Raw genomic sequence first — 26,427 nt, 5'->3', positions numbered from 1 at the left:
TCAGTTAAAGAGCAAAATATTCAAGGGGGTAAATACTTTTTATAGGCACTGTATGCCATGACCTGCACAACAATTGGGATGCCAAGAAAGAATGATGCCAAAAAGGAGGGAGCTGGCTAGGGATTTCTAGCTGAAAATAGTATACTTCACAGTGAGCTCCAAAAGCTGATCTTAGCCAGGCTGATGATCGTTGTAATCGTATGATCTTGCAATCCTTGCACAAACTGGTAGTTCTCTCATGATCTTGTGCTCTCTCATCTCTGGCAGATCCAGTAGGTGAGGGTGTGCACTGGCACTTGTAGCAAGTTGAACCCCGTGGACATGGATTATGTGGAATTTGCAGGTGACATACGTACATACCCTTTCAAATGTAAGAATACTTAGAGACAACACAGACCACAAACCTTGCAATTGGTCCCTTGGGTAGCATTGCATCTCTTGCATTTGCGAAAACGTTCTCCACTCTCTCTTCATCTCTTCTGATGTCTCCTTTCTTTTCATCTTCACAATAACTGCAGTATAATGAACTGCTGCTCAGTAAGCTCCAAAATGATATGGCCTGTTTCGGTTGCCATGGTTTTCTGTACACAAGCCAGTAGAGATTGTAGTACATGCATAGACTGGCATAATTACCATTGATCTTAAACAACCAATTAGTTTTAGGTAGAGCATTGAAGAGCTACGTAGATGTAGCTACAGCATAGATTTGACACAGAAGTACAAATCAGGCTAGCATCTGGATAGAGCCCTCACTGGGGCTTTCAGGAGACCAGCTTTTGCCCAAGCATGATCACTACCTTTTCTACTCCACCACTGTTTAAAGTCCAACAATGAACTCAAAGTGAAAATGGAGTTACGGTTCAGACATAGAATCTAAAAGCAGATTGTTAGCTGATGTACACTTTCTAGACAAAAGTATTCAGCCACCTGACCATCACACCAACAGGGACTGTAATGACAATGTATTCAAATATATGGACTCTCAACTCTTCTTGGAAGGCTAACCACAAGATTTTGAAGTGTTTTTGTGGGAATTTGTGCCCATTCATTCCATAGAGTATTTATGAGGTCAGGCACTGATGTTGGACGAGAAGGCCTGGCTCACAATCTCTGTTCCAGTTAATGCTTGATGGGGTTAGGGTCAAGTTCTTCCACACTGAATTCATCAAACCTTAGTTTATACTCCTTGCGTTGTGCACTGGTTCACAGTCATGTTGGAACAGAAAAGGGCCTTCCACAACCAGTTGCCACCAAGTTGGAAGCTTAGCATTGGTCAAAATGTCTTATTATGCTGAAACATTAAAGATCACATCACAGTTGGCACAATGAAGTCAGGCAGCTAGCGTTCGCCCAGTTTCCACCTAATCCAGATTTGCCCAAATGACTGCCAAACAGAGATATTTGATGTTATTTGTCAGTCCACAGAACATGTTTCCATTGTTCCACAGTCCAGTGTCTGTGTGCTTTACACCACTCCATTTGCCGCTTGGTATTGGACTTGGTGATGTGCAGCTTGCATACAGCTGCTGGGCCATGGAAACCCATTCCATGAAGCTTCTGCCGCACAGTTTTTGTGCTTACATTAGGTGGAAGTGCAGAACTCTTCAGCGATGGAATCAGCAGAGCATTAGTGACTGTTATGAACCATGCACTTCAGCAGTCATTGACCCTGCTTTGTGATTTTTGTCTTCCGCTTCATGACTAAGTTGCTGTTGTTCTTAAACGCTTCCACTTTCTATTAATATCACTCAAAGTTGACTGTGGCATATCCAGCAGGGATTAAATTTCATGAACTGCCTTGCAAAGGTGGCATCCATCACAAAACCACACTTGAAGTCGCTGAGCCCTTTAGAATGACCCATTTTGTATCTCAAATGTGTTTAAATGGAGACTACATGGTGCTTGATTTATACACCTGTGGCAACAGGTCTGATTGAAACACCTGAATGCAATGATTATCAGGTGTTACCAAAATACTTTTGTCCATATAGTGTAGCTTAATTAAAACCAAACTGTTGTTAAAAGTGCTGCTGGCAGATGACAATCCACACTTTTTCCTTCCATAAGAACTGTTTTCCTGCATGTTGTACCTACTGGAATGCCATTGAACAACTATTTAGACCTAAGTGATCTTTCTAATCTTACCTACATCCTCTTGAATTTGTCTCTAAGGCTTGAGTGTGTGCCCTTTTCTTTGTGTTAACTTATCTTATGAACAGTCCTTGAAACAGTCCCCTTATAAAGACATTGAATTTAATTTTACCGTCTGGCTGCTTAGTTATGTAATGCTAGTTAGGCCTCATCAGTAGAGCAGGTACAAGTGCATGATGTATATTAAAATCACGAGAGACTACATAAGTATGAGTTGAGTGTCTTTCAAAAATTAAGTAATGCTGTTGTTTTGTCTCTGTATTTGCTGTCAAATTTGTCAACACCAGCCTCTGAAATATGAGTCTGTATAATGGGCATGAATAGGCATGATGGTGGAAATGAATCATGACGAGAATGATCAGTAGGAGAGTTGTTCGCAAAGCAAAACACTCATGAGTGGCAGAGCCATATATATATATATATACTGTGACTTCACATTTAGAAAATATTCCCTCATCATAGATGAACGACAGGAAATAATTTAATTAGCCAAAAACATCCAGTTGACAGTGTACAGTGTTTTAATGCATCTCTATGATAAATTCATTTGTTCCCTTTAGTTTCAAAGAGGCATTTTGCGTATGTCTTCATGAAACCCAGAGACTACTGTTTGGAAAATTCTGGATTCACTGGAATGTTTTAGATTTTGGAATCTGTTCTCCACAAGCAGGAGACCTGGAGTTTTTCTTGATAAGCTACCCCTAATCCAACTAAAAATGTGACATAACATAACATACATTACATAACATCAGTTGATGCTATTTAAAACAAATTTTACTTTTGTTATGTTTCTGACCCAAACAGTCATGGAGAAAGTACACTGATAAAACTAAGGGAGTACACATCCCCTTAATGTCAAAAATAAAGTCAGTACAATAACTTACAAAGCAGATGGATTCGCCTGTTTCTGTGTTTCTTACTGGCGAATCCATCTTGCAAAGCTCCCATCTGAACAGTTTGGGCCTGGTTAGAAAGTGACAGGATCAATCAGGGGGTACAGTACTTTTGGGCTTGGCGGAGTTGTGACATAAGGAAGCAGCAACAAGAGGCCGGTGAAATTATGGCAGAAGACATTATTATGGACGCTGCTAAAGCACCCGTTTTTATCAGAACTCATTTAAAGAAGAACAAAGAACAGCATTTAGTTCTTTTCTTTTCAAAAACGACAAAAATCGAGTATTGACATGTCTACAGTCACCATGGTTCGCGTTATGCAGCTCTCTACGGGGTTTACTCCACAGTAGCGGCACACCTCTGAAGTGGCTACGCCGTCACATTTTGTTGCTCTGATTGGCCCGTAAAGATGTGACAGAAGAACGTTCATCCAAGGGGTCTACCCTTTCCCAAATGCTGTCTATGAGAAGTTTGTGTGAAACAAATCCATCTGGTGTGCCAGGTTAGTAAAAACAAGTTTTCCTGTACTTTTTTTTTTTTAAAGATTTATTTTTGGCTTTTTTGCCTTTATTGGATAGGACAGTGGATAGAGTCGGAAACAGGGAAGAGAGCGGGGAGAGACATGCAGGAAATAGTGCCACAGGCCGGATTCGTATATGCGTATATGGCGTGCGCCTTAACCACTCGACTACCGGCGTGCCAGTTTTCCTGTCCTTTTAATATGGCAAATTTTCTTCTTACTAACCTCTGTTATGTTGGTCTCTGTGAGAAAAAAAAATATGACTACTCTATCTTTTGTTGGGACACACTACAAAAATGTATTTAGTATGTGTCCACTAGTTGTAATTTTATGTGGATTTATTGTAGCATATAAACTTAATTAGAAAAAAGATATTTAAGATAGCATCTACCATGTGACTGCAATCCCTGGCCTCCCAACCTTCGCTTCAGAAATTAAAGGATGATTTCATTGATTTCCCATTCATGTTTTATACACTGCATGGTAACTACTGCTCTCAATTCGAAACTTTTTTTAAATTGACAATATAAGTGTTAGAAGTTGTTCATATTTTACAAAGACAAACAGGGCATCCAAACATTACATCCAACCCTGCTGGGTTTGATTCACTTTTTCTAACCTTGGTATTTATGCTCCCATTTACCCCAAAATATGAATATGTTGATATTATAGACTTAATGTTTAAAAAATGGGCATACTTAGCCATTTTACTACAATTTGAAGCCTCTATTTGGGCAGTAATGAGGAGTCAGAATGGCCATACTGATGATATATACAGTATGTTTTTATAATCAAATTGCCTGTAAAGATTACACATTGGGCATCTCTGTTTATTTCATATTTTTTTCTGTCTTGTCCACTCTAGCAGTAATACAGTGGGTCTTATCATCAATGCGGCCTCTTCATTAGCCTTATATCTGCATGGATATATTGTCAGTCTTAGCATCAGCCTGTTAGTTGTCTTTAGTTGGAACAAGCCACGGTCTGTAACAGGTTGTGTTCAGCCTCTAACAGGCAGGACTGTTGCTTCATATCAAGTGTTTTTCTGCATCATTTGTCAGATGCTCATTAAAGATGACCAACTGAGCTCAAAGTGAACGCTTACGCATTCATCTCACATCACAATCAGGGCAAGAATCTCTTGAATTGATGAGTTTGATGAATTAACAAGCAGTATTAATATAAATAAAAAGTGTTGGGGAAATTGCTTTAGGAACAATAATGCAGGGATGCACAGTACACAGCATAGGAGGACAGTATACTGGAGTATGTGTTGTAAATAACTGTAATCTAATTTTAAGTTTTCTTGTCTTTAATGGTATAGTGTGATGTGGAAAAGCTTTGTTGTTTTTCAGCTCTACATACTATTTTATTCCAAGGAAAGACAGACTCACACTATGTGTCTGTACATGCTGGTTTGGCAAACATTTGCTCACATCTGATAGGGTTTCGGTTCCTACAAAGGTTTGCCAAGCCCAAACGGATTAGGCCAAGCATCACAGACATTGTTTCTATACATTATTAAACTTTTAAGCCACCGAAAAACAGGATTGAAAGAAAAAAAGAGGGAGAGTGAGAGGAGAAAGTAATTATTCATCCTCAGTGCTCACACGCACCCCCACGCCGCCTTTTGCAAATCCCTCTCTCTATTTCCAAAAGATGACCATTCAGATGGCTTGTATTTTTTTTTTCACTTGTTTGAAGACCTTACCTGGTTTGAGTCAGTCTTGATTTATTTTCCCAAAGTTGAAATTTAAGTTTATTTTCTTAAATTGGGTCTTTTAAAGGGAATAGTCTTAACAAGCCATAACAAGCGGATGAATGGCTGGCTTCTCAAACTTTAAGGGTGTTATGCACCATGTCCAACTTCAAAGCCCGTCTTAACTCCACACTTTAATTGTATCTTCTTCAAGCCTGTCTGCCTGACCGCCATCTGATTCTGCTGACAACTGCACTCCTCTCTCTTCTTCATGCTCATCCTTCTATCTCTCCATTCTTTCCTTTCCATCTTTTTCCATCTGTCATGACAGATACCCCCCCCCTTTCCATCCTTTAGCTCTTCTAAAGTCACTCTGCTACAAGTGTCAACTCAGGCACGAGCCCTAAATTACTTTTTGGATGAGTGTTGACATCCACCACTCAGCTTTCAGCTCATGCAAACAGAATGATGCTATTTGCCCCTCTTTTCCTTTCTCTCTCGCCACTCTATTTATTTCTCTATCGCTCCTTTTTTTCTATTTCTCTCTGAGCCTACAAACAGACATTCACGCTTCTCTCCATATGGGCTTTAATTTGCCATTGTCCCCCAAGATATTCCTCGCTCAGGCTTGAGATAAAGGGATAATCACTTCAAAGGGAAGCTAGGGGGGAGACTGCCCCCTCCCTCACAGCTGAAAGGACAAGTGGACAATACGCTAATTGAGAGGGGGAACTGATCACAGGGTCTGTTCAAAGGGACGCCTGACCACGCCTTCTCCTCCCTCCGACGCACTTAATTTTATTAGTGTTTATGGTGATGCTTGAGCCAAAATTATCACTCAAACCCGCCACAGCCTTTGAACTCCAAAATTTTGGGTTATTTGCAATTAGCCACCCTTTCCTCTGTTTTCTTGTGCTATTTTAGCACAAGTGTAGGATTTGTGTAAAGGGATAAGTGATAAAACAGGCTGTATAGAATTTATTGTTTGTGGAAGCGTACTGTTGGCTGTGATATGATGCAAATCTGAAAGTTCTTGTGAAAAATGAAAAAAGGAAGATCAGAGTTTCTGATGAAACTAATGATACATCATCAAAGAGTTACCAGAAAAAGCAAGAACAGATACAGATTTTATTAACAAACCATTCCTATATACACTATAATTAAATCCTCTATCTGTTTTCATGTATTCTGATGTGACGCTTGTGCAGACAGCAGTGAAATGAACACTTTCTCCACACCTCCAATGCAGTCTCTAATTAAAGAGGAGCTTCATTTCCAATCTGCAGTGATACACCAGATGCCTTTAATTTCTTCCCAACCACGAGCTCTCAATTAGCCTCCAGGTCACCCCATTTTATTGGGGCTTCATAGCAAGTCAGTGGTAGCACTCCCGTCCTGCATTGTGCTCTTAAAGCGTTTGGATCTTCCTGTGAAATGGCTAGGGCCCCAACAAAGGGGTCAGGGCAGGGTCAACATCAAAAAGGGGCTTCTTGTGGCTACTTTACAGCACCCTCTCCCTTCTTTTGTCACTGCTAAACACAAGAGTGGGCATTCAAGGGTCAACAGGTGTGGTCTCATGAGTTTAGTGTCTTGTGAAGTTTCCCAAATAAATAAAGAAAAAGGCAAGGATTTGTATTTAAGCTGCATCATTGGTGAGCTCAGTTGTTTGCAAAAAAATAGGTATAAAAAATCAAGCATATCCTGCTGATTGTGTAACTCAAACTTTCCATGTCATGTGAACAAAGTATGAACAGAACTTCTCGCCTGTCAGCAAAATTTAAACTGTCCGTAGATTTCTTTTTTTCTTTTGCAAGGATATGTGCAGCCTAATTTAATTTGAGCTATGATAACATCTTATCCCAAATGTGAATATCCTACTTTTATGATTGTCCTGCGCTTCAAAAATTACATTTTATAAGCCCACAATATCTCACTTCTCTTTCAAAGCAAACTTTAAAGAAGTAATTGCACTGATAACAGTATGGCTGCATATTTCATGGCTTTAATTTGGGCTTCGCTGTGCCCCTTGAACATCATGGAGTCAAAGCTGATGACCCATTTTGTGACTTTGTGCTCCATCTCTCAGAGAGAGGGCATTTCCCTTTGCAATGTGTTTGAAGCTTTTTGTGCATATCCAGAGCTTGATTGTTTGGATTTGTGGCAGATATGTTTGTTTTACAAAGCCCCTTCATACAAACACTGGCTATGGATGGCCTCTTTATATTCCTACACTCACCCATGCACAGTGATATAGACAGACAAGAGTCATAGTCTGTCAGACTTTTAGCAACACCTTGCAGTAAATCGCCTTGAAGCTTTATCTACAGTAAGCCTCAATAGGCAAGACATGGCTTGCAATAAGTCAATTTAATCAACAGGAGACCTCTGCTTTACCAAAAAGGCAATAAAACAGTTGCTGGGGTAGTTTCTTGAGATCCCAAATTATAGTTATATGTGCATGTGTTACATATTTATATTGTGCCAGAAAATGCCAAGATAAGACCAGATGAGATTGCATGTACCCAAGCCCTCGTGACTAAGAGTAAAAATCTTGAAAAAGGAACAACAATGCTGGCACAACTTCAAATCCACATGGGAACTGATGCAGAGCATGCTGGTTTTTATCCACGTATAATTCTGTGGGGATAAATCACCCCTTTGGGACCTAAATGGAGTTGGATTTCATTAGTTTCCTTGTCCTGTACCATCATAAGAGTTTTGTGAATTCGAATCCTCTGACTTATATAATTATATTCTCCTTTAAAGTTGATTTCCAACATCAAAGGGACAATATAGCCTTTGAAGTACCATGGGATTGGATCACTGTCTAACCCACTCTTTAAGATTCTGTCACAATGACATTAGGGAAGTCATGTGAATTAAAAGACTAGAGAACAGCTCTTGCCTTTGCTCTCTGTCCAATTTCAATCAAAATGTCATGCTGTGCCATTTTCTCTGAATGTGGAACTAGCATGTGTGTTAGGTTGACATCTTTGTGGCTAAAAGCCTGTAACTAATATGCAAAATATTTGACAGTTACACTCTATAGGATTATCAGACCCGGGCTATAACTTCAAGATTGTATTTTATTCTTTTTGGGCGTTGTTTAAAATTGTATTTGGCCACTTACACCGTTCTCTCAATCCCCTTGCAAAACTGAAGCTGTAATTAAGAGTGAATATTACTGTAAATACGTTGGGATAATACGCACAATTTAAACATTGTTAACCAATAAAGCAACGATAAAGTCACGTTTTTATGTACAACAGGGCTTAAAACACAATGATCTGCTGACACAGTGAGAAAAATCAAACTATTCCGGCTTCCCTTCAGTAAGGTGAACGGGCTAATCTTGCGCTGTCATTTAAAAAGCCAAAGGCAACAAAAGTATCGCTTTTGTTTGCTCTGTTTTCCTGTTGAGACTGTGTGGTAACTGACAGACTGTAAGAATAATGCCATTGGCGCGGTAGATCACTTACTTCTGACGCTCCAAAGCCCCAGGGAGTTGGCTAGATTGCTTGTCTTTGATAAGGTCCTGGCACATATGTAAATTCCTTCCCTGTCTGAAAAGTTAAATACGTGTTCACGACAGCTAAATGCATGGGGTTTCCACCAGGAAACTGTCACATTTATATTTATCTATAATTCTTTATCTTTTACACCCTTTAAATTTTCTTCTATGGCGTTTATTTATGTTTTATTTCACTGACTCCTGCGATGATACGACTTAGCGTTTTATGTATCTTTCGGGACCAGGCCAGCGGTTCCTTACTTTGAAGTCCGCTGTTAAACCTTCAGCCTAGTTGGTTTAGAAACAGCCCGGAGGATTTCTACCGCCTGCCATGACTTCTTGAAACACTACTTGAAGAAAAAGTCGTGGGGAAAACGTTGCTGTCTTTTATACAGTCGTCCGATGTGAGAGGACATTACAGGACAGAGAACAGCGCGGTAAAAGGCACAGTCTGTTGTTGGACTACTTTGCTTTCACGTTTTCAAAAAGGGAGGCTACTCGGGTACATGGATGGTAAGTTGTAGGAAAGCTGTTCCACAGGCCCCCTCTCTTGGCCGCTTTGATGTGCTGCTGCTGAGCTTTGAAGTTGAGAAATGCGGGCTATGTTTCTTGTTTGTGGGCGAGAAATACGGTGAGATAGATAAGAAGCTTATGTGAGTGTGTGTGTTTCTCTCTGTGTGTGCGTATGAATGTGTAGCTCAGATAAAACCGAATATTTGTCGGGTTGTGCGTCTCCTTGCTGGGAAAAAAGTGGGATGTATTCTTCTATCAGAGCCCCCCTCCACCTCCTCTTTTACCTCCTCCAGATTTTGACACCCCCAGTGATCTACATAGGGACTGAGCCTGCCTACTCTGAGGTCAGTTGTTGAATGGGACAGGGTACAGCAAACTACAGTGCTTCTTTCGCAGCGACACAGGACACATGTGGCACGGCGCAGGCTTCAAATAGTCCGTCGTCGCTTTTCGTACAGGATTACTGTTTGCAGAGTTTGGACTGTATTTTCTTCAACCATAAATGGAGTAACTCATCAACTTTTTTATTTGGCATACTTTGGTTGGATCTGCTCGGCAATGGTATGTTGTTTTGCGCACGTTTAGCCAGCTTTCGGCTTTTTGGATCTTCGACTCTTTTCTGTTACGCTTTAATGGTAAATTGCTTGTATAGACACTTAAATGGTGATGTAGCATCTTTAACAGCAAGTCACAGATAGTGATATTTCTTATCGATTAGGGTTGTCAAACATGTCTGGTGCCGATCTCTCTGACTCAAATCGCTCAGATTCTGAATGAGGGTTTCATATCAAGCCTGTTTGTCGCTTTGGTAGTGCAGACACGTCGCGGAGGCTATGGTTTTAATAATGTGCTGTAATAGCCTTCTTGGGTAGATATTAAGGCGATTGATCGCTTACATTTACGCATGAGTGACTGGCTTTTCCCGCGGGGCTCTTTACCCCTCGTACATTACTACGTTAAGGTCATTGTGGTGCAGATCAGATGCATTTCTTCTCGTCTGTACATTTCTGGGATGGTGAGGACAAGTGTGGGATCTGAGTGGAAGTGAGTTGTGTGTGTGTGTGTTTGTGGGTGCGCGCGTGTGTGTGTGATTCAGACAGGGGTAGAGTACGGTCGTCCGAAACAGATTGGGAATTAATTGGAGTTGAAGCCTGTGACATGGACTCGTTAGGAAAACACGTGTAAGCCACAGTTGTTAGACTACGGTTTTGGTGAAGAGTGAGGCTGTGTGAGATGATTATTCTTGTAAAATGTTTTTTGATGTGACAGATCAATGCACGAAGTGAATGTAGGCTGCACTTGATCTCTCATTTAGATTATAAATAGATAAATGAAACGAAAAAAGCCTTTCATATTTCCTTTCTCTGTGAACCCGACGAGGGTTTTTGAAAGGGACTGTTTACTTGATGTCTTTCTTTGAAGTTCAGCAGGATCTGGCTTTGATTAGATCAATACTTTGTGTTTCAGAGTGAAGAGGAGCTGAGAAGCTCCCCCGCTGCTTTTAGAGAGTGAGGAGGATTAGGCTGGAGCTCAGTGGAGGCACGACGGCACTCTCACACGGCAACCGGAGCTGGAGCCATGAGCAGGGCGCTTACGGAGCACATCAGCAGTAGCTTCCGAGAAGATGCTCCTCGTCCTCCGGTACCGGGGGAGGAGGGAGAGGCGTCATGCTACAACCCCAGCAGATCTGCCAAAATGAGAGCCCAGAGCAAGGTTAAAGATATCCCCGCCGCCGCGCCTCCCGGCTCCACACCGCGGAGGAACGAGGATGGTCTCGGGGAGCCAGAGGGCAGCGCGTCCCCGGACTCGCCCCTAGTCCGGTGGACAAAGTCTCTGCATTTTCTCCTGGGCGACCAAGACGGCGCTCATCTCTTTAGGACCTTTTTGGAGCGGGAGAATTGCGTGGACACTTTGGACTTTTGGTTCGCCTGTAATGGCTTCAGGCAAATGGACTTAAAGGATACCAAAACGTTACGAGTTGCCAAAGTTATTTTCAAGCGGTACATCGAGAACAACAGCATTGTCGCCAAGCAGCTGAAACCCGCCACCAAGACCTTCATAAGGGATAGTATTAAGAAACAACAAATAGACTCTGCCATGTTTGACCAAGCACAGACGGAAATTCAGTCCAACATGGAAGAGAACGCATACCAGATGTTTTTGACCTCTGACATATACCTCGAATACGTGCGCACCGGCTGCGAGAACGCAGCTTATATTAACCACAACAGTCTCGGCAGCCTGAAGCTTATGTGCGGATACCTTCCTCCTCTCATGGAGGAAGAAGAGTGGAGTTGTAATGACCTGAAGGCAAAAACCTTAGGGTCTGTGGTTGGACTGTCTGCGAAAACCCTGAGGGCTACTGCTACCATCCGGACAGCAGCTGAAGTGCTGGAGAATACTTGCAGGTAAGAGCAGCGCTCACCTAGAGTATGCATGGTGGGATTATTTCACCTTTTGGTTTCTTTAGCATGGATTTCTCTCTTCATGATCACTCACCCTTCCTTCATTAGTTAAACTACAGTGAATGTGTGGCAGTTGGCAGTTATTTCACAAATGCCTCAGAGAGAGATAAAGGCACTTGATCAAAGGGTCTCAGAGGAACATGCCTGTATATTTGTGCCCTCCTGCCTTGCAGTTAGTCAAGGGGTTGGAGGGGTGGGGTGGGTACAAAACATCAATGGATCTGAGCCTTCCTTTTAAGTAAATGGTGTCTTGCAGGCAGCCCTCTGCTGGCTTGCTCAAGTTTCCTGTGCTTTGAAACCCTTCCTCCGGTTCAGGCACAAATTCAGACACCAAGCCTCTTAACTGTTACAGGGACATGAATCAGTTTGATCCTATTGTAAAGTTATGCTGTACTTTTCCTTTATTACATACTCACTAAGCCATATATTTCTTGCATATTGTCACTGAATCTCCCCAAACCAAGGAAATGCTAATACAGAGTTAAAAGAACTTGTGCAGTCAGTCCTTTGCCAAGCAGAGATATTGTTCTCTGGTCGGAGATGAAAGCAGAACTGTTTGTGGAAAGCATTTGGGCTTTTATCTTAAGAGCTCGTCCCACACATTGTCCAACAGCTGAAATCTTTTCAAGCCAGGAACATTTTCAAAAACTGGATTTGATGCATGAGCCTGCATCAAAGGGCGCTTAAAAAGTTTTTAACTCAACTGCTTTGTCCTCACATCTGGATGCAATTGATACTTAGAACTTAGACATGATCTTGATTGTTTCTTTAAGAAGGAAATGTGCAATTTATATTAAAGCCATGTTTTCTCTTTCAATTTTAACTTAACAGTTAGGCAAAAAAATGCCATTAAGATTTTAATGATAAATTTAAACAAGTCACTGAGTGTGTTAAACTGTGGGAATTTCCTTCATGTGAGGGACAGCAGATAACATCACAGCAAAGTTTTTCATCTGCAGTGACCATGTTGAGACAGGAACCAATAAGAACATGGTTTGTTGACATGTGGGCATCTTCTCGCTTCCTGGTGTGATCCCCTGCATTCTTGTTTTTCACTAAAAAAGGGAGGGAGAGAGGGAGCCCCTTCTTTCTCCCTTCCGTCACCCGCACTCTCCCCCTGCCCCTCACCATCTCTTTAGGTCAACCAATTTCCATCTCAAACATGTGGAACTAATTTTGCCGCTGCACAGATTCCTTTTTCTCCTCTTTTTGAGAAACCTTGAATACTCGACTCCAAAGTGATAGAAAATCACAACAACAAAACATCCTCAGCTCAGTTCCGCAGCTTGAACCACCAATCCCACTTTGCCATAGACTGTGTGTGAGTCTGAGTGTTTTCCTTTCTCTTTTCTTTCCAGCACTTTTATCTCTCCTTTTAAAAAAATCAGGCTGACAGAGACTAAGCATGCTTTGGAGGGAGACAGGGAGAGACAAGAGGAGGGGAAGGGGGAAAGACAGGAAGGGGGGGATCATGAAAGAAAGAAAAGAGATGGAGAGAGAGAGAGGGAGGGAGGGGGGTGCAGAGAGCCCAGCTGTGCTAAATACCTGACTCTTTGCGCGGACCTTCCAAAGGTCAGGTTTGTGCTTGGGGCCTACGGCTTTAGTCATGCTGGGGTTCTCCTCTCAGCACTCCCGGCAGAAGGCATTCTCATAAAGAAAGGGGCCCTCCTTCCCCCTTTCCCTCTCACCCTCTCCCTCCCTCTCTAAAGCTCAAGTTCCCCCTTCCTCTTCTTCCCTCCCTCTTCCTTGTCCACCCCCTTCACTACTGAAACAGGAATGCAACACAGCAGGAGAGAGTAGAAAGACACAGAGAAAGACTTTAGAAAGGAAAGCAGGGGAAAGAGGGTAAAGGAGGGGCCTCCAGACTGGATGATAGAAAGAGGAAGAGATAGAAGTTGGAAAAAATGCACTCCAAGGAAAGAGAGACTGAAGTTTTAGTGAAAAAAGTGTTGGAGTAAATGTCTGGCCAAAACAAAGGGTTAAAGGTTGCTAGGTTCACCCTTAGATTCCCCAAACGCCACATCTGTATTTCAGGGAGGACACAGAAGTGATCATTAAAGGGGAAAAAAGAGCAGAACTTCAGCAGTTACACTGATGTCTTGTTCTTTGGGCCAAAAGTGATCCTAATAGCATAAATCTGCAGGGAACAGCCTCCATGCATCATCTTTTCACTTGAAATCTGATGAGATGAAAACCAGAAGAAATAAACAACACCTGTGTCAAATTCTCCCCTGTCTTCACCTCAGCCTATACAGACCACTCTTTAGAACTTGGCAAATGTTTTCCTCTGTTTTTCACAGATCCCACCGTAGAGGGGACCCCGCCAGCCCCTACTTTGTCAACTCTGGTTATATTTTTGCCCCTGCCACCAGTGCCAATGACAGCGAGATCTCCAGCGATGCCACTACAGATGATTCCATGTCCATGACGGACAGTAGCGTGTAAGTGTTTTTCTTTATTTTGTACTTGAAACTAAAATCTGGCAGGTCTGTTTAAACTCAGCTTGCTCTGGAGATAATGTTGCAACTTCAAAAGGTTTTTTTCCAGTGGACTCTGGCCAAAGCTCTGTGAATTTTATTGTTTTCCCAGTATCTAAACGTGTCTTGAACAGAGTTCAGTCAACACCTTTCCAGGAAAAAGTCTAGGGGTGTGAAGGAAAATATTTGGCCTTGTAGTTCAACACACTCAGCTTTTCTGGGGGCCAGGGGGACCAAACTGTTGCAAAATAATGGTCTGTAATGTATTTTAATTATCCTCTATGATTGACTCCAGGTAATTCTATTAATGTGCAGTTGTAACTGTGGCCTCGAGGGAGATAACTCTGGGAAAGTCATTATGTCTGAAGACCTTTTGAAGTTTATTCTGATGCGTTACAAGCTGGAGAGACGGGAGAAAAAAAATGAGAACGTCTTGATGTGGGTGGGGGCGTTGCCTCATTTTCCTCAAAGTTGAAATGTATCCATCCCACCCACCCTTCTGCCACAACAGACTTGTTTTTTTCATATTATCTAATCGGTTTTTCCCTTTGAAGAGCTGAAGGAGAGGGGGAGGGAAATGGCCATTCGGGCCTCAAGACAAACTCATTGAAAAATGTTGGCACCAAATGAAAGGAGGCTTACTCACATGGTGGGTCGGTTTCCTGCCACTGGCCTCTGCGGCGTGCTGAGATCATGTGTCTGTGAGGCTTTCACAGGGGTTACTCATTTCTAGACCTTCGGACAAGGCATAAGGAACTCCCCCTGGCCAGGCTAGGGCACCCCAAAAAAAATCACCTCCACCCACCCAAACCTCCAGCGCTTCTTTCCTCCACCTTCCAGAGCCAACAGCAGGAATGGCTAGGCCAGAAGTGCAAGGGAGTGAGAAAATAAAGTGCATGGAGTATAAAGGGCTTAACTGAATCGCTTTCAGCCTATTGTTAGGTGAGGGGAGCTTAGGGGGATAAGAGGGTGGCTGGCTGCTTTGAAAATGACTTGCACAACTGAATAGGAGATCCCCATAAAGTAAGGGCCCACGAAACCATGAAAGGGTCTATGGCTGTTTTCTCTTCCCCAACCTGGACAAAACTTCCAGTCATTACATGCTTCCCCAGGGTGGGGACGGTTTAAGTGTACAAAAATGTAGTTTGTGATAAGGAAAGTTGGCGAGTTTTTGTGGGAATGATGCTTCAACATTGAGTTTAGGGTGCTTGTTAACTCACAAGTTCCTCTAGGCTGTTGAGGTTTACTTTTGGTGAGTTTCCTGTTTCTTCCTGTGCCTGTAGGGATCATGGCTTGTAGTCTCAAGGGTACAGTTTGTGAGGCATTGATTTTAGCAGCTGGACCCACTTACAAGAACCTTGTTACAACACTGGGTGATACCAGCAGCTTGGCTCATCATCTGATTCTTCTTGACAGTGACATTTGGAAATGTGATTTGCAGAACTTTTGAATTAAAAAAAGAGAAAAAGACTTATTGTGCAACAGAACCATGCGTCAAAGTCAGAACAGTTCTTAACAAGGTCTTTGACACACAGAGCTCTCCTGTCCTTGTCCCTTGCTCCCATGTCTCCTCCCAGAACTGATTTTAATAATAAAAAAACTAAGCTGCTTTTCCTCTCATTCAAGTGAACAATTTGATTAGTGTGTCCTTTTACTGATGTTAAAAGGCACACTGCAAATATGAATCTCATTTCCCAGATAAAGAACAAGAAGAAGAGTATTTGGGAAGGGGGGTAGAAGAAGGAGTTGGGGGGGGGGATTTTTTTTCTCTTTTTGCTTATATCTTATTTATGGATTTACTTGGACGCTGGGGAATGCTGCTGCACCAACTTCAAACATTACCTTATCTTACAAACCAGCCTTTTGATGTTGCTGAGATCAGAGGCTCACAGCACAGCGCTTGCCAAACGAAGATGGCAGCGGGTGCATATGTGCATGAGTGTGAGATTTCAAAGAGGCAGCAGAAAAAGTAGCGTTTGGGCTAGGTCAGACACTTCTGAGCAGCCAAAACGGCCAAGATAATTGGCCCAGCTTAAGTGGCAGCTGACTGGAAAAGCTAGCAGACAGAATGAAAAAAGGAGAATAAGATTCCCAGAATAAATGCTTAATTGTCCTGAGACTACTGATATTCCTAGCGACGTCTCTATTTTCATATTAATATATCAGCACCTCTTAAGCAGCTTTTACCAGCTTGCTTTAGCCTGTTGTAGTTTCCTATTCCAGCCAGCTCCTTAGGTTAGTGCTGATTCTTCTGCTTTTTAAACTGCTACTGTCAGACTTGACAAGGACTGATGTAATCTTATCAGTGGGGCTCTTCTTTTGAAGCCCACAGTGGGATGTTTAGCATATCTCTCCCATTGTCCTGGTGTGTTTTGTTATGTGTGTTTTTGTTGCCTTGGCTTCAAGGGCTCTGCAACCTTTTGATTTAGCTGTAATGTGCCTGGTGGGTGGTTACTGGGTGCTGTTGTGTCGGCACTTCAATGATGAACTGCCTCCTAAGGGCGCTTTCTCCACAAAGATTGATTAATTGCGCTAACACAAACAGGTGGTGTGTAGGTATTGTGACCTCCGAGATGAGAAGCAGTACCTGATCAAAAATAAGATCCACTGGCTGATAAGGAATACAAGTTTGTTTTGTTAAGGGCCATTCAGGTGATCTAAGAATGCCTGTCTTGACTAAATTTTGACGTGTTTTTTTTGCAGAGATGGAATCCCTCCATACAAGCTGGGCACCAAGAAGCAGCTCCAGCGGGAGATGCATCGTAGTGTCAAGATCAATGGCCAGATAACGCTACCCCACTTTCCTGTAAGTCCTACTTCGTTAACTTCTACTTCCTGTCTCTGTGTTTCCTTTTTTGTAATCTGCTAAACTCAAACTTTCACAACGCTGACAGACAACTGGGTCCTGATTCCCTCGAGGAGTTGTGCTTTACTTTATTTTATTTTTTCAGAGCTCCTGTTGTGACAGAATACTATATTTCATTCCCTCTGCTCGTTTTCATATAAAAGTCAGGGTAAATGAAAGACAGGATTTGCATATCAGTTCACTTTTTCTTCTGCTGTTTCAACCCCCTCCCACTATCTTCCCCCATCCCAGTAGCTTCTGTCGGGCTGTAAATATAAACTTTTGTTGTTATCTTTGTATTCTGCCTCAGTAACTGTAGTTTAGCATAAAAGCTTATTGCTTCATATGTTTTATTAATCAACAATAGCTGTGGTTATAGCATAGGTAGGAGACAATAATACCGCAATAGGCTAAAGAGGGTTGAGATCAGTGTAAAGATAACACTTAGAACCAGCTAAATGATAACCAAACTCCAGTTTGCATCCTCACAGATAAGGAGAAGGCACATTACTATTCAATTCAACTTTCCTCTGCTCCCAGTCTGATTTCTGGTCCCATTAGTATTTCGGTCATACAGTGTATGTGCTTTAAATTCCAAATCCAGTTGACCTGCTGGAATCGTTGTGGGAAGGTTTAAGGAAGTGGGTTAGAAGAGATTGACACAGGTTAGAAGGTGGGTCTGTTTGAGGCAATAACAGAAATGTGAAATTCTTTTGTCTTCAAATTCAAACACAGGCATGTGTATGTGGGATAGCTGTGTGTGTTTGTGCATGCATTTGACAATGTTGTCTGTTCCCCCTTTTTTCTCTCTACCTCTCCGTCTTTTTTCTCTCTCTCTCAATCTCTCTCTTTTCCTTTCCCACTTGCACTCCTTTAATGTCTCCCTCCTGATTTGGAGATGGCTCTGTCTCCCATGATGCACCAGCCCCAGGCAGCGGGGGCCCCGTGCAGGGCTGGCGCTCCTTTGCCAGCAGCTCTGCTTGCCTTTCTTCTTCTTCCCTTCATCGTGTCTACAAAGAGATGAGAGGAACAACAAAAAAAGAATCAAAATCAAGAAAGCCAGTGTGCCAAATAACAAAAAAGTGAAAAAAAGGGAGAGAGAGAAGCCGGCGCATATAGTTAAAGAAAAAGGAGGATAATGTGACTAGAGTACCTCTGAGCTGCCCTGCATGCAGCCGGGAAATAAATTACTACTTCCCCTCAGATCTTCCCAGTATTTGACTCCTCTATCCTCTCCCTCCCTCTTTTCCCTCCTTCTCTGTCTCGCTCTCTCTCTCTCTGCTCCCACTGCCATTTCACTAACGCACATCTCAATCCTCTTCCTCTTTTTTTCATGCTGTTAATTTTGTCCCCCACTCCCTTTTTTCTTCCCCTCTCCTCTCCTCACTCTCTCTTCTCTGTCGATATCTGGCTTTTATTCGGAGATTTAAAGCTGCATGTCCCTCCCACCCCTAGTGTGCGTTTGATGTTTGACAAGGGCCCTTTGAAGTGTACTGACTTCAGAGGCTGCCTAGCTGATGGCTTGGTCGGGCTACAGAGGGTGCAGGCAGGGGGCCTCCCCTCCAAGCGAGACCAACTGCTACCCCGCCATTTCTACCCCTTTCTCTCCCCCTCGCCCAGCAGCCTGGCACTGCCAAGGGCACTGGGCATGAGAAGATCTGGGGAGGGACGGGCGGCAGAGAAGGTTCAGGTTAGCTCGAGGGCAAGGGCATCTGGATTAGGGCTTTTGGAATAGTAGCAGGCTTTTTGGAACAAGACAGGATTAGGGCAAGGGCAGTGGATTAATGCAACATATTGCATCTGTCAGAAACACCACTCAGTTACATTCACACTCACTAAAGCGTTTTTCCTCTGTGTTTCTCATCCTGCAGAGGACACACCGGTTGCCTAAGGAGATGACTCCCGTTGAGCCTTCAGCCTTTGCTGCCCAGCTCATTGCCCGGCTGGAGAAGCTAAAGAGAGAGCAGGACACCATGAGCTCATTGGAGGAGAGGCTGCAGCAGATCCAGGAGGTATGGATTCAATCGAAACCTGTTCTAAAGAGTCTGAGACTTTCTTCGGACATTCAGACTCGTATTGAAGTGAACTCAGGATGATGGTGTTGCACTTCAAATACTTTGTGGCAGCTTAGTGTCGAAGAAAAGGGAAAGACCAAGGGATTTGAAAGTCTGTCTTGGTTCAGCTACCATTTCTCTTTTCCTCTCTGTCCTCCACTACTTCATCTAGAGGAACTTTCAAACTTATGTTTCCAGGCACACTTGAAGTTCCTTCAAATAGTTAGCACTTAGCTACTCTCCAGTGGCACGTTTGCTGAGTTTGTGTAGTGCCAGTCTCTTTGTGAAGCACAGGCACACTCTGCATTATAGATGAAGCGCACCCAAAGCCTGTTAGCGAAGATAACAGTGCAGCAAAAAGGGAGCTCAAATCAAGTTATCCAGTCGTTTGCTCTCACTGACTTCACAAGACGATAGATATAACTTTTTGTAAGTTGAGACATTGCTGCCTCCATGTGACTGTGTATGAATGTTTTGTCAATTACTTTAACTCCTTTTTTTATGGTCCACATAGGAGGAGGAAAGAGAAGAGAGCAGTGACCTCACAAGCAGCACCTCCCTCAGCCACTCTCTGCTCCCGTCAGGCAGCCAATGTGAGGAAGATCCCCAGGCTATCCTTGACGAACACCTTTCCCGGGTCCTGAAGACACCCGGCTGCCAGTCACCAGGTGTTGTTCGACATTCACCGCGCTCAAGCTCACCAGATCGGACAGGTGCAACAATGTCCTCTGGCCACGGGCCCTTCTTTGGTGCTTATCCTGGGGCCCCCAAGGTTATGTTGACAGGCAGACAGTCCACAAAGCACATCCACCACCACTACATCCACCATCATCATGCTGGGCCAAAGACCAAGGAGCAGATTGAGGCCGAAGCGGCTCAGCGCGTGCAGTGCCTCTGCCCTCCAGGGGGCGCTAATTATTCCGACTTTACCCCAGCGTAAGTGCAACTGAAAGAAGTTGTAAGTTAGGATTGTGCAGTAGTCATTTATGTGTTTGAAATCCCAAATTTTGCAGCGCCTCTTTTTTTCCTGTATTGACGTCCATTATTCACTTCTTTTCTAGTCGCTGCAGCACTTTGTCCAGACGGCCAGGCAAGGCTACAGATGAGGGTGTGACCTCACCTCGCCTTCCCCTAGATGCCACCGACCGCTCTCAGAATGTTTGGCAGTGGATCCTTGAGAGTGAAAGACAGGGCAAGCACAAGCCTCATAGGTATGTGACTGTCAGTGATCACCACAGCATCATTAATACCACTAAAGGTGGCATATTCAGCCTCTGCTCATGTTCAATGTTGTATCTTTGCATCCTTACAGCACTCAAGGTCTAAAAAAGTCCAATCCGCTGGACTCAAAAGCTCTGCCGAGTCGGACTCACTCCTCTTGGGGTGGAGGCGGCATTGGCAGTGGGGCTCACCTCCGTGGCCACCACCCAGGCCACCCATTCATCCAGGACCCTGCCATGCCACCCCTGCCCCCACCCAACACGCTGGCACAACTAGAGGAGGCCTGCCGCAGACTAGAGGAGGTCTCCAAGCCAACAAAGCAAAGGTTGGCAAACTTAAACACATTTAGGACATATATTCTAACTTTTAGTTGAAATCAAAACCGTTTAGCCATATTTACTCAATCACACAAATGGTGATCTGTGATTCCTCTTCATATTGACGCAGGTATTAATTAGCCATTTATCTTCTGGATTTGACAGGCATTCAACAGCAGCCAGCAGCCTTCAGAGAGACAGGAGCCATCCAGCAACCGCCTTCCCTACTGGAGGCAGTCCTCTCACTAGCCCTGGACTCCAATCAGATGAGTAAGGATCATGTCTTTTGCCACTGTCCTTTTAAATTTTCAACACAATCCTGTCTTTATTCCAATAGGTCTTTTTTCTTAATCACTTTCTAACTCACAAAATTCATTTCTCATACACATTTATGTTTTTTTAGTCTTCCCTCTCTTTCCAAGCTTATGTTTTCACCCCCTTCCTCACAGATTTTCTTGCTCTCTTCTTAAAAGAGAGATGTTGTGAGTCAGCATAGCTGTGTCTTTGAACTCCTCTTCTCGAGCCTTTTAATCATTTAAGATTAAACATGCTTTAATGCAAAATCCCAACTACCCACATGTCTCCCAAAACTCACCGCCAGAACACAACAAAAATGTCTAAAGTAGCCTCTGGTTGCTTAAATGTATCAGTTCCCTTCATGCATGGTTTGGCTGCTCAATTTTAAGTTATAACCATGTGATTAAAGGACTGTGTGTCAGTTGTCATCTGTAATTTTGCTTTGTAAATATAATTATGGGACTTTTCTACAAGCACAGCCATTTAAAAGTGTTTTCATTCTTTCTTTCCAGGTCAAAGGAGCTGGTGGTCACCTACTTCTTCTGTGGTGAAGAGATTCCTTATCGCAGCATGATGAAGACCCACTGCCTCACCCTGGGACACTTCAAGGAACAGCTTAGCAAGAAAGGAAATTACCGGTAAATATGAAGCTCTCACAGTAGATCACTGTGCAAAAACCAAAGCGCTGATGGATATGTATTCCCTCATGTTCTGCATGGCTAGTGCTGGTAAATAGCTGCATCCATGAGCAGTTGATTTTGTGCCTGTATATGCTTGCCTCCTGAGTGGGAGTGTTAAATTTTGGAGGCTGATAGTTGAAGAGAAACTGGGCTGATCCACTGTATTCAGGGCTTACAGAGAGAGGGGAGAGGAGGAGAAGGAGGGGGTCTGGAGCGAATTTTTTCTCACATCTGGTACTGATTTCCATGGTAAGGCAGCCTTAATAAATATGGCTTTGAAGCCTGGGACATTTTATTTTGTGCACAAAGACCATTGCGAGGCCTTCAGATTCCTCCTCCACACTATTGCATCAGGCATTAAAATCAGATGCTGCCAGCACTTTCTTCTGTTAACGCCTGATAGCAGTTAACACAGCAAAAGTACCTCCTGTCAGTGTCAGATCATGAGGGGGAAATTCCTAAACAATGTCAGAACTTATTAGGCAACTTAAAAATAATGGCTTATTAGTTTAAAAGCATCCATATCAGGAAATCCAGGCTTTCTCAATCAAGTAACAGCACAGGTCTGCGTAGGTTGTATCCCACTGAAAGACACAACGCCTGTATGCCCATGACATCAGCATTAGGCTACAGCTCCATCTGCTTGTTAGGCAAGAGAGAAGAAGGCCTGCAAACAAGTCATTGCACCCCTGCTATCCAATAACTCTTCAGCGAGCAAAGAAAGGGGGAGGTAGGGATGAAGCGTCTGGCTTCAATGGCAGCAGAATGTGTGGAGTTGGTTAATTTGGACATGGCAGCGGTACAGTGGAGAACAGTACGCCACGGCTCTGCCAGACGATATTGGTGCCAGATGTTGCAAAGAGAGAAAAATCCTGCCACATAAAACATGTTCCAGTGGAAAGACTTCTTCTGTCTCACTCTCTGAAACAAAGTGATGACTTTGAACTATTTGTGAGTGAAAATGTTGCATTTTCCTCTGAAAAAAAAATCCAGCCAATTAAATTGAGGAGTTTAATTGAATAATCTGTTTTTGCAAATGAAGATCAAATGAGCAATTCAAGCCCAGCAAAGTTTAGACAACAGAGAGAAACTTTGCTGAAGTGCCCTCACATCTCTGCACACTCTTTTTAGGAAGTGTTGTAGTCTGGATAGCACAATCTCCTCCTCCTCCTCCATTTGTTTGTAATTACAATCAACATGGAAAATAAAACTGTATGTGTGCTTTTTTGTACTCCCCTTCTTACATGTGTTATTTGAATGACTCTAAGCTCATAAAACACAGAGCTTTCCCCCCCTTTTTTCTTCTTTTTTTGTATTCTGAACACAGGCACACATGGGCAAAATGAGGCATTTTTCCATTACAAAGCTTATCATTAAATCCCCTCCTGCTGATCTTTTGCTGGGTTTAAAGTAGAGAGGAGAAATCATTAGGAGCTCCAGGAGACTTCACAGTCGCTGGAACTGTGCTAACCCTGGGAGTTATCTCTGCTTGAGAGAAGAAGAAGAAGAGTGGGCTAGCTAGGTGACCTGTGACCTCCAGGAGACCGTCTGAGCGGTCGCCACCCTGCCCCCTCCCAGGGTAAAGCTCCTCAGGCTCGGCCCACATCCAAACTATCACACCCACTCACAGAGCCAAGGAGGGCCTGCACTCCGCTTCCCCCCGCTTTCTTCACTTCTTACTCTGTCTCTTTCCCTCTGTTCTCCGCTGGTGATCGGAGAGCTGCCCAGAGACTGCTTGTGTGTGTGTGCAAGGTAGAAACATGGGGCATGTGCGTGTTTATGTGCAAGCAGCAGAGTGTGCTCTTGCAGTCACAGGCAGACTCGAAGGCACCTGGAATGTCAACCCGTGTGACAGAAAGGCCCTTCATTTGACAGCCAGTCCAATTAGAAGCCATGGAGACAAAGAGAGGGAGGGGGCACCGCTGCAGAGAGAGGCAGAGGGGGGGGCACAAGACAGCCTCTAATTAACCCTTCAACTTTAATAAGACCTTGCAGGACAGATAGGCATCTGTAGAATGGCCAGCAGTCAGGATGAACAAGTGGATGAGGAGACAGGCACGCATGCATGAGCACACACACGCACAGACTCACACAAACAGGCTGTTTCTAGCAGCTTGAATTATCACAGGGAGTGTTTAAACGGAGGGTTCAGCTCTGTTTGTGCAGCGGTGTGATGTGGAGTCAGGCTCTGCCTTTGAAGTGTGCAGGGATGGCATTGAAGGCTATGACTAAGTTGTTTTGAGCAGGATCCATTTCTGGCTCTCAGAGTGCGTGTGTTTGTGTTTGATTTGGACTAAAGGGAGTTGTGCGCGAGCCTGTATGTGGAAGTAGTCGCGTAGGTGCCTCAAAGCGGTTTTAAAACACGATGAAATGTATCAGATGCACTCCTGTTGCCACTCTGTCAGATTTCGTTTTAGTTCAATTTTTGTTTTTTCTTTCACGTACACCTACGCCCAACATTTCTAATCACAGACCTCTCTCTTTGTTGTTCCTCCTCAGGTACTACTTCAAGAAAGCAAGCGATGAGTTTGAGTGCGGAGCTGTGTTCGAGGAAGTTTGGGAGGATGCCACCGTGTTGCCAATGTATGAGGGCAAAGTCCTGGGAAAGGTGGAGAGGATGGACTAAAAGCCACTTTGCTGCCGACCAACCAATGCCCTTCCCTGCCCAACCAAAAGCTAAACTGTCCCTAAAATCCTTGAGCGAGAGACTCCGTGTAATTAAGAGAAAACACTCTGGACTTTTTTTTTATTCTTTTTTTGTTTGTTTTCTATTTCCTAATATTAAGCTAAACAGAGTTAATATATCCAGCACAAAAGGAGTGATTGAAGGAAGACGAGCCAATGAAGTATGCCGAACACAGAGGAGGTGCCGCCCCTCCCTGACTTTTATCTACCAATCAGCCTTAGAAATACAAGGGAATGGCGCGAGGGACTTTTAAAGACCAATACAAGGATGATGATGATGATTGGAGGCCAGTGGCGGAGGGGTGAGACCCTGCCTCTTCTTGAATATAACCACTGAAGATGTAGAAGACTGTTTTGTTGTGATGTAATGAGAGACTGACGGTGCGTCCACATCGGCCTCCAGGTCAAGTGTGATGGACTAGCAGGCGCTGAAGAAAATATGCCACCAACCTGCTCTTACACTCCAACATCGTTACAAAAACGTCTGTACATGTGCATATACATACCTGCATATATGTATATATACATGTATTATATATTAAGATGATTTTTGTCATGAGTTGAAAGTTTTTATTAAGTATTTATTGAAAAACAACCCAGTCCTTACCCTTTCCTCAGTCTCCTTAAACCTGTGTCCTTCCCCCCCTGTTTCCAGCCAATGGGCAAGCTGCTTTGAATGTTGGGAGAATACTGTGGTGATATTGTTTGTTTTTGTTCGTTTTTACTCTATACAAAGGACATGACACTAGCCTAGCACCTCCCATAGCCTTGTTGCCCCGTCTGACCCAAACTAACAACCTTAGCAGGGGTCTGGTCCGAGGCGCGCTCCCTCCACTATTCTAATGGTCAATCTCAGTCTTATATGCTGCTGATAGTTTGTAATGTTAACTTTGTCACACTAGTATTCCCTCTCCCTCTTTGTATCCCCTCCCTTTCTTTTTCCCTCAGTCCAGCGACAGAGCTCAATCTTTTGTTGTGCCTTTGTTTGTAAACCAGGCATTGCACGGGGGGAGGGATTGGGGAGGGGGGTTAAAACAGTTGCAGATACACACAGAGAGGAGACCTGAAGCACAAGTTGTACCATCTAATAATGGCAGTGTTTACAGCCCACACACCAAAATAACTTGTGCTAACAAGAAACCAGTTTGTGAACGACTTCTTGATGAAGTCAGCTAGCGTGTCAAAAAACACAAAAAAAGTTTTACAAAAGTAAACATTGAAGAACTCCGGCTCCGATATCCTTTGAATGTTGTTACAGTAACATCGTATATAGCACAGCTCCTGTATACATTGTAATTATGCATTCTGAAGTATGGATACTGTCACATGTGATGCACACATACACACATTAACAATACACACACTGTTGCTGGTGTTTTATGAGTACAGCACCTGTGCCTACATGGATGCCATACCATGTGCTACCCTGTTTCAGGGTTTTAATATATATCCCTTGGTTTTCAGAAGGGTTTTATGTTGAAAAGATATTTTTATGCTTTTAATAATATCCTGTAATCATGTTTTTTGTTTGTTTTTACACCACAGCCTTTTTTTGTTTTGTTTCATTCTATCTAAACTGTAAATTATACATTATATAAAGAGTTTCATTTAAAGATTTACATGGACCTATAATTATTGTAATTATTGAGAGATGTAGCCTTTATTAAAGTTTTATATTTTTCAAATGAAAGTTGTGTGCTGGAATTTGCTTATTTCATTGATCTTAAGAAACATACTCCTGTTTTTTTTCTGGTTCTTTATCATAAGACTATCACACAAGTAAAATGTTGAATTGTGTTTAATCTCAGAATTTCTGTAGATCATCTTAAATAACCTCTTTGTGTCACACTTTGAAATTCTGTTATTAGCATTCAAAGCTGCTCTTGTTTAATTTAGATTTTTGTACTATCTTAAACTTACAGAAGTTGACTTCCTGTCTGGATGCAGACCTGCTTTTATTATCAAAGAAAATAAGGAACTTCAGGTAGATAGAAGATTATGACATGAACTTAACCACAAACAATGGAAGTTTTTATTGACTTGAAGGGAAAAAAGGAAAGTAAATCTTTGGTAACATGAGGTTCATATTACTCTTGAC

The 26,427-nt window shown here is 43.0% G+C and overlaps 1 protein-coding gene across 3 annotated transcripts; it reads left to right on the top strand.

Moving 5' to 3' along the window:
* The first annotated feature begins 9,071 nt into the window (after positions 1–9,071).
* Positions 9,072–25,962, top strand: LOC121508721 (axin-2-like). 3 transcript variants are annotated; one of them, XM_041785755.1, is made up of 11 exons: positions 9,072–9,288; positions 10,756–11,696; positions 14,054–14,194; positions 16,934–17,036; positions 18,947–19,087; positions 19,644–20,065; positions 20,191–20,340; positions 20,442–20,675; positions 20,833–20,937; positions 21,477–21,602; positions 24,144–25,962. In XM_041785755.1, exons 2-11 carry the CDS (start codon positions 10,867–10,869, stop codon positions 24,268–24,270), a joined length of 2,379 nt encoding a protein of 792 aa, XP_041641689.1. In that variant the 5' UTR covers positions 9,072–9,288; positions 10,756–10,866; the 3' UTR covers positions 24,271–25,962. The 3 variants fall into 3 exon arrangements, with proteins under 3 accessions (XP_041641689.1, XP_041641691.1, XP_041641692.1); XM_041785757.1 differs by lacking the exon at positions 9,072–9,288 and adding an exon at positions 9,654–9,849; XM_041785758.1 differs by lacking the exon at positions 9,072–9,288 and adding an exon at positions 10,294–10,469.
* The last annotated feature ends 465 nt before the right edge of the window (positions 25,963–26,427 follow it).

The sequence above is a fragment of the Cheilinus undulatus genome, linkage group 4, assembly GCF_018320785.1.
Source record: "Cheilinus undulatus linkage group 4, ASM1832078v1, whole genome shotgun sequence".
NCBI classification, from domain to species: domain Eukaryota; kingdom Metazoa; phylum Chordata; class Actinopteri; order Labriformes; family Labridae; genus Cheilinus; species Cheilinus undulatus.
This window is presented reverse-complemented; position numbering and strand designations above follow the sequence as displayed.